This window comes from Nuphar pumila, chromosome 2 (assembly GCF_984573655.1).
Source record: "Nuphar pumila chromosome 2, dmNupPumi1.hap1.1, whole genome shotgun sequence".
Lineage (NCBI taxonomy): Eukaryota > Viridiplantae > Streptophyta > Magnoliopsida > Nymphaeales > Nymphaeaceae > Nuphar > Nuphar pumila.
This window is the reverse complement of record NC_143250.1, coordinates 97723094-97738392: the sequence shown is the minus strand read 5'-3', so window position 1 is coordinate 97738392 and position 15299 is coordinate 97723094. Positions and strand designations below refer to the sequence as shown.

The following is a 15299-nucleotide window of genomic DNA, read 5'->3' as shown; positions in this document are numbered from 1 at the left end:
TAAGCCTACACATGCTTTGTCGATAGTTTTAAGGCCTCTTGAAACACGTGTCAACAAGCTTTGAGCTTGTCGACATGAGGTGTGTCAAAAGGTCCTATACATGTCGACACTCAATTGTCATCACGACCGTGCATCCAAACAACATGCAATTCAAAGTGTCCGAAAACTAACATTGTAACACCCCTAGATTTAAAAACCTTTAGAAATGCGTAAAAATTAAAAAAAATCCTTTTCTTTTTTAAAATAAACATCAAAAATGATTTTAAGCTTCAGTTTAAAATCTTGGGCGGGTTACATTTCACAAACCACAATATAAATAAAGACATAATTAAATTTAAACAAGCATTATATACACAGTCCTTTAACTCCGCCTGTGTATAACTGTTTAGTTATACACTGCCGGTGCCAAGCCCGGATAAAGGAGGAGGGTTGCGGTAGGCCAGTGACAACCAACATAAAAACTTAGTCATACCCTATGAATATGAACCAATATAAAAATTTCGTTGGGGCATTCCATACTAAGCAACGTGTTGTACTCCATAGGCCCGGAGGCAGTGATAAATGGGCAAAGGTTGCTAGGTCATCACCTGGAAGCGACGCGTAACACCGGTGCCCGGGTGTGGTGTCAAATAGACAAGTGTTCCCTCACTTTGTTGGACGGGTGGGGGTAAAGAAGTTAGTCCAAGACCATAAAATTAGGTTAGCCACTTGGAACATAGGGTCTTTAACTGGTAAGTTGGTAGAGTTAGTAGATGTTATGTGTAGGAAAAAGATTGATATTTTACGTCTACAAGAGACCAAATGGGTATGTGAGAAGGCAAAAGTGATAGAACCTTGGGGATATAAGATTTGATATACATGAATAAATAGAAATAGGAATGGAGTAGGGATTGTTATGAGTCGTGAGTTTATAGATAATGTAGTTGAGGTCCGTAGGAAGGGTGATAGGATTTTACTTATTAAATTAACAACATACAACATGAATGAGAACATCAAATCAAGCAATCTAACTAATTTTTTCATAAAAAAACAATATATATTATCCTATTGAATTTCAAAAATACTTTTTATTTTTGAAAAACCCATAACACATGACATACAATAAATTTTATGTTTTTATTTCAAGTAAAATTCTTTTTCTAGGGATGGAACTGATTTCTCTCTGGAAAAATTAGATTAAAGCCTTCTTCACTAACCCAATTCAAAATTTATGAAGACTATTTATTTGAACAATCTTAATACTTCAAATATTCAAACCCAATACCCATTTTGTATATTTTTTTTGTAAAGTTTAAATCATAGCCTTCCTCACACGTATATGCATGTGTACACCTCTGATTCAGAGGGTATGAATGCATATTAGTGTTGCAACCAATATTTAATTAGGCTTTAAGAGAACTGATTTTAGCGAAACTGATTTTTGAGAAGATTTTCTTCAGAAAACCCTCTTTATTTTAATTTTAACGAATCCAACATCGAATTCTCAGATGAGAGGTTTGGTACAGGGTTCATCTAATTAGAAATCAGAGTAAACTCGTGCCTACAAGTTTCGATCTATGTGTAGAGAATAGAACCTCTTATTTTTTTCATGAAAAAACGTCCCTTCTAGCTGAAAAACTGGATCTTCCCAAGTAAATCGACTTGTCTGTTTCGTGTGGTGGCTGCGACTAGATGCTCAACCCTTTCCTCCAACATGTGTAGGTTTATCCCTTGATTGTGCAAGAGGAGAACCACACAAAAGTAAAAAAGGAAGATGAAGAAAGAAGAAGGAAGAAGGAAGAAGGAAGAAGGAAGAAGGAAGAAGGAAGAAAGAGAATAGAGAGAGAGAGGATGAAAAAAAAATCAAAGGAGAGTCGAATGGGGGGCGTGAGCCCCTCCTCCTTTTTTTATAGCTTGTAGAGACTAGATCAAGGGGCTGGGCATTCTCGGCCCTTGATCTAATCCCCATTTAACTTTCCTTTCTTCTAATTTTCTAAGTTTTCTATTCTTTTTTTTTATTTGCCTTGTATTATTTATTTATTTTCTATCTAGTGAACTTAGGTTAGTAACTTGCTTGCTTGGCAAGCAAGTTTGACTTAGTCATTTTTTTAGTTTTTTTTTTCTATCCTTATTTCACTTTTCTTATCTCTTTTTCTTTCTTCTTGACTTTTTAACATTCAGCCCATCCTAGAAGGATCTTGGATGTGATGTGCCCCCCTTGAGAGGTCTTCCCTTTGATAGCAAGTTTTGACTTGCTTCTTAACATGTGTTTTTTTAGAAACTTTTAAAAGCTTTCAATTTAAAGCTTTAAATTATTTTTTTTCTTAACTAGGCTGAGAGGTGCTACATAGGATGGGACGACCCACCTATGGACCTCTACAGTTTTATGCATTGTGGTTAAATTCAAATTTTTATTCCATCATTTTTCCTTATTTTATAAATTGGTTTTATTTAGTATTTTTGGATTTCAAAGTTTTCAAAACTACATTTCAAGTTTAAATGAAATGAGTCTATATACAAACCAAATTATTTTCAAATGCATATGAAATTCTTTTAAACACCAATTTGTCTAGCTTATTTAAATTCTTTTCTAAAAATGCCATTTTCTCAAAAATGCATTTGAAAAACAATTTCTACTAGGATCGACAGGACCCATTGTCGTTTTGACATTTTTTTTCTTGAGTTCTAATCTAAGACCTGACACGTATTATCATCATCATCAAATTATCACTTATAAAAATACATGAAAATTTATGATTTTTTTTCGAAAATCATGAGTATTATAGGAAAAACCTGATTGCCTATGACATTTTCAACATGCATCTTAAACCTCTTAAAAATAATACACTTCTGATTTGTGTTTCATCAAGTAAATTCATGTATGCTTTGAAAAATCTTCCACAAACAATACGAAAAATCTGAACCTACTAACATTACTTATATGTGCCGACACCCGTACATCTAAATGAATTATCAAATGGTGCCTTTTTAGTAATTAAGCCACACAAAAATTATTTTCAAAAATGTTATCATAAGGCAAACCATATTCATTTACCACATGTTGAATGTCTTTCATGGTGGGGTGCCTGAGTCTCCGGCACCACTGATCTGAAGTAGCAAGGTCAGCTGCATAGGCTTCTTTATTCTCCTTTATGTCTGACAACTTGTTAGGAGTTTGTATAAGCCCCACAAAGCAGCACTTTTTCTGTTTTGCAATCCTTCACAAGAAGGTGAGATGGGTGAAACTCAATAGAAACTCCATCTTCTTTTGTAAACTTGTGCACATAAATCAAATTTCGGGTGATTTTAGGAACTTGAAGAATGAAGAATATCCTTTAGAACAAATTTCAAATTCAAATAACTATATTGAGATTATCTATTGTGATTGATGGACAAATATAAACCATTCCCAATTTTCACAGCTCCATTACCTTGATAGTTGGAGTGGATAGACAAGTTGTTCAAGTCATTTGTGATACCAATTGTCATCTGCAATAGAAGAAAAACCAAAGAAAGTAGGCTTGGGCCGTGTTCTGCTTATCTTGAAGAAGAAGATTCATCATTATTTTGAAACACTGCTTGGTTGAATGGCCTCTTGTCACAAATCTGACAGGTAATCTTTGGTTTATTGTTGACATTGCTCTGTTGCTTAATACCCTACCAGTGATTTGACCTCCCCCTCCACCTCTTCCTCTAGATCGATTGTTGAAGTTGTTATAAACGAATCTATTCTTATGTCCAGAACTATAGTTTTGACCACTAAACTGCTGCTTTGAGGAGACATTAGCAAACGTGTTCACTCTCATTATAATGATTATCAGAGTTCACCAATTTAGCCTTTTGGGCTAGCAAGCGCCCATGTAACTCGGAGAGAGGTATGAGATCTCTTGGTGGAAATGGATGTCTTAAACTTTATGTACCTGTTGGGTGTTGGGGGAGGCCTTTCAATAATTGCATGACTAGATATTATTCAGATATATATATATATATATATATATATATATATATATATATATATATATATATATATATATATATATATATATATATATATATATATATATATGATCACTTTTTGTTGATGTCCACATGCCCAAAAGGATCATATGTATTTAGGATAGGGAGAAATTGGGATTCCCATAGCAGATAGATCACATCCATAAGGTTAGATTCAAGAAAAAAAAATCCATAAAAATAACGGTTCACACATTCGTTCTCACTCATATTCTAGTGATTATATATATATATATATATATATATATATATATATATATATAGAGAGAGAGAGAGAGAGAGAGAGAGAGAGAGGTGATCTGCCAAATCACTTTCATCCTCACAGTCCAGAATGTACACATTATGGGATGGAGCAATGAACGGTGATTTGACAGATCACCTGATCTGTTCTCGATTTTTCTTGAGATCTTATTGCCTTCTGGGTTCTTCTATCTACGTTGGCCTACTTAACTGTTCCCTTTATCTTCATGATAACCTGTTGAACTGTTTTCTTTATCTTCTTATTGACGTGAACTGGGTTTGGTACCAGCTCCTATCCTCTAACAATTATGATCTATATTTCATATCCTTACGATAGGATCCGAGAATAATGTGTCAAATTTGGATGTGTCACATTCAGATCTATATTTCATATCCTTACGACAGGTCAAGAATAATGTGCTAGATTCAAATTAGATACAATGGGTAGAGTTGAATTCAGATTCAAAATATATATGCTATTGTTGGATCTGGTAGAAAACAATAATTTTAGTTTTTTGACATGTAAAAAAAAAAAAATGTCATATTGAGCTTTTATTAGAATCTGAATTATATCTAACTTAAAATACTGGTTTGAACCAATATGAAAGAAATTTGCTTTAGCTAATCACAAACTGATCTGAATCTACGCTCAGATCTTATCCTAAGGATTTGAATCCAATCTGAATTTGAAAGAAACTCGATTTAACAAATCTGAATCTGCACTCGGATCCTATTGTAAGGATCCGAATCCAAGATTAAAGTGTCAAATTCGGATGGTGGTATCCAATTATATCTGATCCGTTTGCAGCCTTTTAGTCCTCTAGTCTCACGTCACATGGACACTACATTTTGGTGGTGTGTCATTAATGACACAAACAGACACGCTCGAACACATGGACATGAATACTGATACGTACAATATTTTAATATTTTAATAATTTCCATATTATTTTAATAAAAGTCATTTTTAAATATTTAAATATCAAAAAATTTTATCGATTAACAAATAAAAAAGATTCGGTATCCTCGTGTCCTACTTTTTAAAAAAACGAATCTGTATCGAATCCGAGTCACGAGTCTTCGTGTCTGCGTGTCTGCGTGTCTCTGTGATATGCCCTCCTCCCCATAATAAAATAAGTAGAGAGAGAAAACCCCTTACTCCCTTCACCGCTCCGGAGAAGCGAAGAGAGAGAGAGAGAGAGAGAGAGAGAGAGAGAGAGAGAGAGAGAGAGAACCCCTTCCGCACTTCACCGCTCCGGAGAAGCGAAGAGAGAGAGAGAGAGAGAGAGAGAGAGAGAGAGAGGATGGCCGCGTCGGCGATGGTTCTGGATCCGAAAGCGCCGCCGCCGGCGGTGCTTTCCGACGGGGCTGGGCGGGCGCATGGCGGCCACTCGGGGGAGGGTGGGGAGGAGGAGGACCTGTACGCGCGGCTGAAGTCGCTGGAGCGGCAGCTGGAGTTCATCGACATACAGGAGGAGTACGTGAAGGACGAGCAGAAGAATCTGAAGCGGGAGCTGCTGCGGGCGCAGGAGGAGGTGAAGCGCATCCAGTCCGTCCCCCTCGTCATCGGCCAGTTCATGGAGATGGTTGACCAGAGCAACGGCATCGTGGGGTCGACCACGGGGTCTAACTACTACGTCCGCATCCTCAGCACTATCAACCGGGAGCTCCTCAAGCCCTCCGCCTCCGTCGCCCTCCACCGCCACTCCAACGCCCTCGTCGACGTCCTCCCGCCCGAGGCCGACTCCTCCATCTCCCTCCTCAGCCAGTCCGAGAAGCCCGATGTCACCTACAACGTAAGCTCCTTCCCTCGCAGAAACCCTAATTTCCTTTTCTCTCTGCATCTTCCTTCTTGATTCTTGATGTTTTTTCTTTTCCTTTTCTTTTTGTGCTGGGGTTCCTTTTGGGGTGTTGGAATGTCGAACCCTAGGGGTTTTTGGTGGAGAAGGCTAGGGTTGGTGGGATTTGAGAACCCTAGTTTTTGTTTTCATTTTTTTTTACTCTTTGTCGAGAGGAAGGGTGACCGTGTGTCGATATCCGCCTTAATTTTGTTAGGGAATGAGGGGAGAGTTTTTGAGTTTTAGGGTTTGGAAACATAGTTTTGCTGTTCTGAAGATGTCATTGTTGTGTATTTTGCCCTAAATTTTGTTCTCTGGACATTGTCTTTCTGTGAGCTGTGAATTGTCATTTTTATTGTTCAATTGATCTGAATGCTAGTAAATGGAGGGTAGGATTTTTCTTCTTTTTAATGGGTGATTGATAAGATTGGAGATCGCTAAATCTAGATTCAATTTTGGGAGTGCTAGAATGGCGGGAATGAGAAACAATAATTGGTTGTGAAGATCGGAGTTAGGGATCAAAGAATATATTTATATTGAGATGGAGGTATGAGAAGTTGGAAATTGAAAACCTTAGTTTTCTTCTTTGGATGATCATGATGGTAGAAATTGCAGTGTCTAATTTTGTTGTTGGAAAGATTGCAAAGATAAGTATTTCGCAGCCCCAGTTTTGTTGTTGGGAAGATTATGGTGATAGATGTTAAACCCCATCTTTCCTGGTGGGAGAACTATGAGGATAGAAATCACAAACTCTAATGTTTTGTTGGAGCAACCCAAATGTTAGAAACCACAAGCCTGGATTACTTGTGGGAATTACATGGGAACACCCTTGTTTTCCTGTCAAGATTTTGGGATGATGCAAGAAATTGCAAATATAAATTTTCTTCTTTAAATGATAACAATGTGCGGAAAATTAGAAGCTGAGGGCACTGTTTTCTTATTATTGGGAAGACTAGCGCACTTTGCCATTGCAGGGATCATTGGTAAGAGTAGACTGTGAGAAAGTTGCAAACATAAACTTTGTTGCTGGGAAGACTAGAGAGTTGGAGAGTGCAGCCAGAAACCTTTAATTTTCTTATTCAATAGTAACATTAGGAGTTGTTGTCGTAGCTTTGTTGTTGGAAAAAATATGATGTTTTTAAAATGCATATTGTGTCTTCTTTCTGTCTAGCATTTACTGTAGGAACCGATACCTTAATTACATATTTGCAGGTATTTGTCTTCTGGTTATGTGCAGGTTGACCCAAGGAGGATCTTTGTGGGGTGCCGTGTTTGTATGATTTGTTCAAGAGCCTAGCTACTTGAGTTTTCAATATGCTACCTGCTTGTAGTCTTGTCCTAGTGCTTGCAAATATCGTTAGAACCTTATTTGGATTCCTTTTCTGGAATCCAATTTCTCGTCACTGTTTAATTTTTGCAAAGGTTTGATTTTCTTTTCCGGACTTGACAAGACTTGTTATATTTGTATAGGATATTGGTGGGTGTGACATACAAAAGCAAGAAATCCGGGAAGCTGTTGAGTTGCCATTGACACACCACGAGTTATATAAGCAAATAGGCATAGATCCTCCTCGAGGTGTCTTGCTGTATGGGCCTCCTGGTACAGGTAAGACTATGCTTGCCAAGGCTGTTGCAAACCACACAACTGCAGCCTTTATACGTGTAGTTGGATCAGAATTTGTTCAGAAGTACTTGGGTGAGGTATGCCTGTTTATGCTGCTTGTGCCTACTCTTTATGTGCTTTTTCTCTCTGAAGTTATAGATTCTGGAATAAATACATTTAGTGTGGAATAGGGATGTCAGTGGACCAGGGAAAAAACGGGGATTCGTCCGAACCTGCTCTGTTTGGACCGGGGATGAAGGAGTTGTTTTATATATATATTCCTAATCCTAAACCCTTCCTCTCCTTATTTTCTTCTTATTCCTCTTAAAATAGGAATAAAGTTATTTTGAGATGGGTATGGCGATGGGGACGGAGACGGGGACAACTATTTTGAGACGGGGATGAAGGGAAATTTTTTGAGGCGGGGCGGGGGTGGAGTCCTTGTCCCCCGCACCCGCCCCAGTCTACTGCCATCCCTAGTGTAGAACTACCCTCTGATACTTTCAATTGTTTATCTTACAACTGTGGGGACATGCATTATCTCATAAACTATGTCACATAGATACAGTTACTTGATAGCCGTACCTGTGTCAACATGGGTGTGGCTACCGGATGCATCATGGGTATGTGCTGGTCTGGGTCAGGTCGGGATCCAACCCTGACCCAACCCTTTTTTTTTGACCTCGAGCGAAAAGCAAGGAGGACGAAAAAAAAGGAAGTGGAGGAAGTCAAAGAAGAAAAAGGAAGAGGAGGAGGAAGAAGAAGAAAGAGAATGAAGGAAAAAAAGGAGGAAGAAGAAAGAGAGAGAGAGGGCATACCCGTTAGTGTTGAACCTTTTCCTCCTTCTTCCAAGAGAGAGAGAGAGGCATACTGGTTAGGGTTGGACTCCTACTCTTCTTCTCGTTCTTCCAATCTGCTAGAGAGAGAGAGGTGCTCTCTTGGTTGAAACCCACCTAAGAGAGAGAAAGGGGGTTTCATGCCCTGTCAGCCGAAACCCATCCACCTTTGAAACGGGGGGGGGGGGGCTTTTCATGCCCTCTCAGCCGAAACCAAGCCACCTTTTTATTAAAAGGTGGATCTTGATTAAGTGTGGACCCTAATATAGGTCCACACTTGATTTAGACCCAAACTTTCTCTCTCTCTCTCTTTATATATATATATATATATATATATATATATATATATAGAGAGAGAGAGAGAGAGAGAGAGAGAGAGAGAGAGAGAGAGAGAGAGAGAGAGAGAGTTGTGTCCCCGTACCCTCATTTTTTGAAATTGCTGTGTTGTACCCTCTGTATCCGTACCCATGTGTGTGACATAGCTCATAAAGTTATTTGTATCTGCCCTGGATTTTCAATCTAAATGTACTGGGAATTAAATAGACATGACATCTTTTATGGTTACCTAGCTTATAATTGGAATGCATGTCATGTTTAGAGTGCATTATTATTGTTAAGGAAGCTAATATTTCTTCTGTGTATGTGACCAGGGTAGTCTGTTTTTATTTCCATGTGCATGTCAACACCTTGTGTGACTTGACCCAATGCTTTGCATAATTTTGATTCATGTATCTGCATATTTTCCTGTTGTTATATGACTATATCATGGTAAATGAGCTTGGGTTTCACTCTGCCGAATATCTGGCTTGAAATTTCATGTACAGTTATACCCTCAAGGCAAACCATATTTCAATCTCTTAATCAATATGAATCCAATAACCCGTTAATGTATTTGTTCATTTTCATCAGTTCTTTACTGATGTTGCTATTTGTATTTAGGGCCCAAGAATGGTCCGTGATGTCTTCCGGCTTGCAAAAGAGAATGCCCCTGCTATTATCTTCATTGATGAGGTGGATGCTATTGCAACTGCCCGGTTTGATGCACAGACTGGGGCTGATAGAGAAGTTCAACGAATTCTCATGGAACTGCTAAATCAGGTGCACCATTGATAAAAAAAGCCCATATGATAATGACATGCAAGATATGCTGAAACTGCACTTAACACAACCATAACATATTCATAAATGTTCACTTTGATGATGCTTACATCTGTATACCTATTCATGTGTGCACTTACTCATGTGATGTGTGTACCATTTTGAATGCTGCATGCAACTGAATGTTGCATCTGATTTAAATATTTCTGCAGATGGATGGGTTTGACCAGACAGTGAATGTGAAGGTTATCATGGGAACAAATAGGGCAGATACACTAGATCCAGCCCTTCTTCGTCCTGGCAGGCTTGACCGAAAAATTGAATTCCCTTTGCCAGATAGACGTCAAAAGAGACTTGTTTTCCAGGTCAGTCTTGACTTTTAAATAGATATGGTCTATTGATTGCCTTATTTTTCAGTCAAAACAACAGGGTTCTACCTGTCTATCCTGTTACCGGCATGTTTGTTTTCACATGCCATGCTCCTTTTAAATGTGTCATTTGACAAAATCTTTGTGTTTTTATTGGTGCAAATATCTTTCTACAATCGTGGAACTTAAGTGCACACAAATAGTTATCACAAATTGTAAATTAAAATCTCATTTGTGTTACTCCTATGGTCCCCATATGTATAAACAAAGGTTTTTTATATTGTTTGACTCTGATCCACTTAATTACTACCATCTAAAGATCTTACTTTATGTTCTGAACTCTGATTGGGTCATGTTAGTGTTCGAGTAATTATGAACATTCTCTAGTTAAATGAGTTTCTTCTAATAAAATGTTGTTCTTTGTTTGCTCATATGGTTTCATGTGAATGTATTAAAATTTAGAAATTTTCAATACATAACTTACCCTGTATTACTTGATATTGTTATCCAGGTTTGTACCTCTAAGATGAACCTAAGTGATGAGGTTGATTTAGAAGATTATGTTTCTCGGCCAGATAAAATTAGTGCTGCAGAGGTATGCATCTATATGATAACCTTGTCATTTGAGTAGTAAATTTCTCATATTCTTTGTGTTTGCTTTTGAAAGGAAACATGGTCCTCTGAAGATATTCACCAAAATAACAAAAGTTGACACTCAAAGAGTTCCACCAAAGCACCAAAATAACATGCACAAGCCACAAAATGGGCTCACACACAAACACCCACTGAAGGGGCAAAACACAAGGAATAAAATAATATTTTATTGATCAATCTATGCAAGAAAGCATACATTGTAGTGGGGCTTCGCCCCATATTTATACACAAAGAGGAAGGGACTCATAGAGCCCTATGTTGACTGGTTCAAAAACAAAAAAATAAAAAGTAAAAAGCCTAATCCTAATTATTATTTCTAGTTCCTATACGTTTATTTTTAACAGATTTACCCTGAGAGATGATAAAATTGCATGTAGTTGTAATTACTAATTGGAGTAACAAGAAATTTTGTTATTACTTGCACGCAATGTTGCAAAAAGCATATCAGCGGCATAGCAGGAGGGTCTAAGATATGGGTACAATGAAGCATATCATAACATATTGTAAGATATGCCTACAAAAGTTTTTTAAAATTCAAAGAAATAAAAATATTGAAAAATCAAGAATATAAAATTTCAGAGCACAAAAATATAGACATACATATAATAATAATAATTATATTGTACAATTACAATGTCATTGAAGTTCATAATTACATATAGTTTTGTAATAAAACACATTAAGCCTAGAGCCACTAGAAGCCTAATCTTCTTCATTGCAATTATGATTTGTGAATTATCAATCATTTTCATCTTTCAAATGATAAATGATGTCTAGTGGTGGCGATGTGTTGGCCCGTGTTTGTGCATTTCTTTTATCTGATACCTTTAGACTGGTAAGAAGCTCACCACACATATTGGCTGGATTATGAGGGTAGAGACATGGTCGTGCAGAGTTGTCTCAACCTAAAATGTGACATTTGATCTGTATAATCCATCATGAATTTGACATTTACAAAAATGACATTTCAGTAATCCTCGCTGAAGTAGTAGGTTCACAGTATAGTCACGTTGAGTCATTTTTGGTTGTCAATCAATAGATTTAATTGCCGCAAAACACGGGTTAACAGAATAAGAATAAAAAATACCAGAGCAAAAAGATTTTTGGAGGTTTGGATGTGAAAATTGAGTTGAAACAACCCCTTTTGCCTTAAGAAAAGAACCCCACAAGTGGTTGGGCACCATTTTTTTTATTGAGTGAGCACTGATTGAGTGAGCGATATCCTTGTTGTAACTGAGTGTAGAAAAGTGTATCACTGATTCCAGTTCACATCATTTGATTGAGAATGATTTAATGGTTTCTGAGCTTCGTCCATGAGGAAAATTAGGCAACCGTTCTTATTGGATGATTTATTGCACTTGATGGAGAGAGAAAGTTGTGTTCATATCAAAGCGATGATCAAAGACCAATAAGATCATTTTCAAGAGTATTTGCTATATATTTTTGTGGGCTTTAAAAGAAACTTGATTATGTCAAATTATATAGTTGCTTGCCCTTTTCGAGGGGTGTGGCTGGTGGAATTTATCTTGTAAAAACTAGTTTTCAAGAGCAGCACGGTATAATGAACTTGCCATTTGGTCTCAACCTGTTATGATCCTGCACCGATCATTTTATTATATTAGGTTGTTGAACGACTCCTCACATGCCACATGAGAGAGTAGACTTAGGACTTGGTTTGAAAATCTACTATTAATGGGTTTTGGGAAACACGAGCGCTGTATGGTAGATGCCTTAGGAATTAAGAAAGTGGACATTTCCTAGTTATTAGAAAAGAAGAAAAAGGACGTAAACATGGCTTTCTTGTTTGAATGTGGAGGGTTAGAGGCTTCCTTTGGTATTGTAAGAAGAAAGGAAGAGAGAAAGTTTGAGAAAGAGTGCCCCTTTTATGTTTAAGAAAAATAGAGAAAAGATATGGTTGTTTCTCTTTAACAAAGGCAAAAAGGGTTTTTCTTTTGTGGTCAAAGAGGTGGGGTTATGCTTTGATTAACCTTTTCCCATCTGACTCCAAATCTGATTAGGCAAGATCTGATTAGGTCGGACTCAGTGATGCCTGATCCCACTCGAGTCTGACCCATTCACATCACTACTATTAAGAGGAACCATGTAGGGTCATGTTCACTGGGTTTTTTTCTTTGTTTTATGTGTCATAGCAAATTGGGACAATCCTACTATTATTTTTGTTATTTTATTTAATTTATGGAAAGTAGCTCCAAAGATTTGAAGTTCCCCAACCTCAGCTCTCTCTCTCTCTCTCTCATGTGCAAGGTATTCTTCTTGTTGCTATTGTTTTTTTTATAAATGGTCTTTAGGATGAACTTATTATTGTTCTAAACCCTAATGAGCCCATGCCATTTTTATAACTGATGCATTCGTTTTAAGTCTAGCTGTGATGACCTTTTTACTAGTTCTGCTGTTAAGCAACGATCACGTGCACACTGGTTTGTATGATTCAGATGATTGTGGTTATATGTGTGTAATAGTTAATGTCCAGTGTCTGGTGAACAAGTTAACCATTAATTCTGCCCTCTAACAATCTCTGAAATGCTGTCACATAGACACGCAAGTAGTCGTAATACCTATGTTGACATGGCCCGAAACAGGTGCAGGTACCGGATGCAGCACGGGTACGTGATGGTCTGGATCGGGTAGGGTCCAACCCTGACCCAACTCTTTTTTTTTACCTCGGGCGAAAGGAAGGGACAAAGAAGAAAAAGGAAGAGGAAGAAGAAAAAGAAAGCGGAAGAAGAGAGAGAGAGAGAGAGAGAGAGAGAGAGAGAGAGAGAGAGAGAGAGAGAGAGGCGGGGGGGGGAACATACCAGTTAGTGTTGGACTCCTCTTCTTCATCTCATTCTTCCAATCTGAGAGAGAGAGAGAGAGAGAAACCCACCCACCTTTTTATTAAAAAAGGTGGGTCTGGATAAAGTGTTGATCTAGGATCCATACTTGATTTAGACACAAACTGAGAGAGAGAGAAGAAAGGGGCTTTCATGCCCTCTCAGCCGAAACCCACCCACTTTTTTCTTAAAAAAGTGGGTCTGGATTAAGTGTGGATCCTAATATAGACCTGCACTTGATCTAGCTAGACCCAAACTCTCTCTCTCTCTCTCTCTTGATATATATATAGTCGTGCCCCCATACTATCATTTTTTGAAATTGCCCGTTTCCCATACCTGTACCCATGTGACAGCTGAAATGCCATTGTGCTACCTCTTAACTGTTACCTAAAGCAGTCTGATAATTAATGGTCTCGTTAATGGTGTTTATGTCTTTATATAATTATTACACAAACCTTGATGCGTCAACCTGAATGGTATCTCACAAATCATTGGGAACCAAATAATTTGGTTAACCTGTTATTGCCAACTGCTTCACCATGCACACGCTCATGGATGCCAGCACGTTTGGAGTCATTTGTTTGTCTTTACTCCTGTATTCTTTTGCATTGATCTGAAAATCTTGGAACTATGGCGTGCTATGTCACATGGACACTTCACTTTAGCATGCATATCCCGTATAGATGTGATCATGGAGACAGCATGACACTTCATGGACACAGTCAAAACAGTTTCATACAGTCAACATTGTGTCATTAACTTTATCTATTTTTTTGTGATCTTATTTATTGAATAATCACTTAATTCTTTTTCTTTTTGCAATCAATTACATTTCAATTTCAATTTACTAAAATTATTTCATGTTCCTAGTTATAGCTTAGAGAATTGTTGTTTTACACACACATATCCCACTCCGGCATCAGTATCCATGTGACATAGACGGGGGCGTCTTGGCCGTTTTCAATTGATTTTGATGGCTAATGATATTGTGAGTTTGCTGTAGATTGCTGCCATCTGTCAGGAAGCTGGAATGCATGCTGTGCGGAAGAACCGGTATGTGATTTTACCAAAGGATTTTGAGAAGGGTTACAGGACAAATGTCAAGAAGCCAGACACGGACTTTGATTTCTATAAGTAGACTGAGGCCTTGTTTTTCTGGAAGAAAAAAAAAAAAGCAAAAACGAAGGCTGATGCTTTGACTCTGGTGCCTTTAAGAACCCTTTTGAGCTGGCAACTCGTGAAAGACTATGTTAGGAATGAAATATTCACTGTAGTCCAAACAATTTAGTCCTGTTTGTTTGATGGATAGTTGATGCTTAATTATTTGTTATAATGCCACTGTACTTCTCTAGATCCTGATATCTGATTCTCGTTAGGTTTGCATTTGCAGATTCCAAAATTATGACATTTGCACATCCAAAATGAATAAGATTCTACCATGCTTAGTGGTAGTGCTGGTAAACGAGCTGAACAAGATAAACTTGACGTGTCCAATCTTGGCAAGTTCTTATGGCAAAGCAAGCCAAGTTTGAGCTCACAATGAGCCTAAGTTAATCAAGCTGAGTTCGAGCTTTTTTTGCTCAGAGAAAAAGTCTCTGTTTTAGAGCTGGAATAAATAGGATTGCAAAGAAATGAATTGTTTGGGAGCCAAAAGTAATAAGATTTTACCAGTGAACCTATGTTTGCAAACCAAGCAGTTCAATCATATGATATAAAATATATTTTGTACTATGTAATGAGTTCGTATGATTCAGCCGAGCTGAATACCATCGTTCATGTTCAGCTTGCTGAGCTTATTTTATGAGTTTGAATGAGCTCTTTACAAGCGGAACATG

The 15299-nt window shown here is 37.7% G+C and overlaps 1 protein-coding gene across 1 annotated transcript; it reads left to right on the top strand.

Moving 5' to 3' along the window:
* Nucleotides 1-5399: 5399 nt before the first annotated feature.
* LOC149846320 (26S proteasome regulatory subunit 6B homolog) lies at nt 5400-14815 on the top strand. The gene is made up of 6 exons (XM_089996295.1): nt 5400-6029; nt 7542-7772; nt 9450-9608; nt 9821-9973; nt 10488-10571; nt 14468-14815. Exons 1-6 carry the CDS (start codon nt 5538-5540, stop codon nt 14600-14602), a joined length of 1254 nt encoding a protein of 417 aa, XP_089852421.1. The 5' UTR covers nt 5400-5537; the 3' UTR covers nt 14603-14815.
* Nucleotides 14816-15299: the final 484 nt, after the last annotated feature.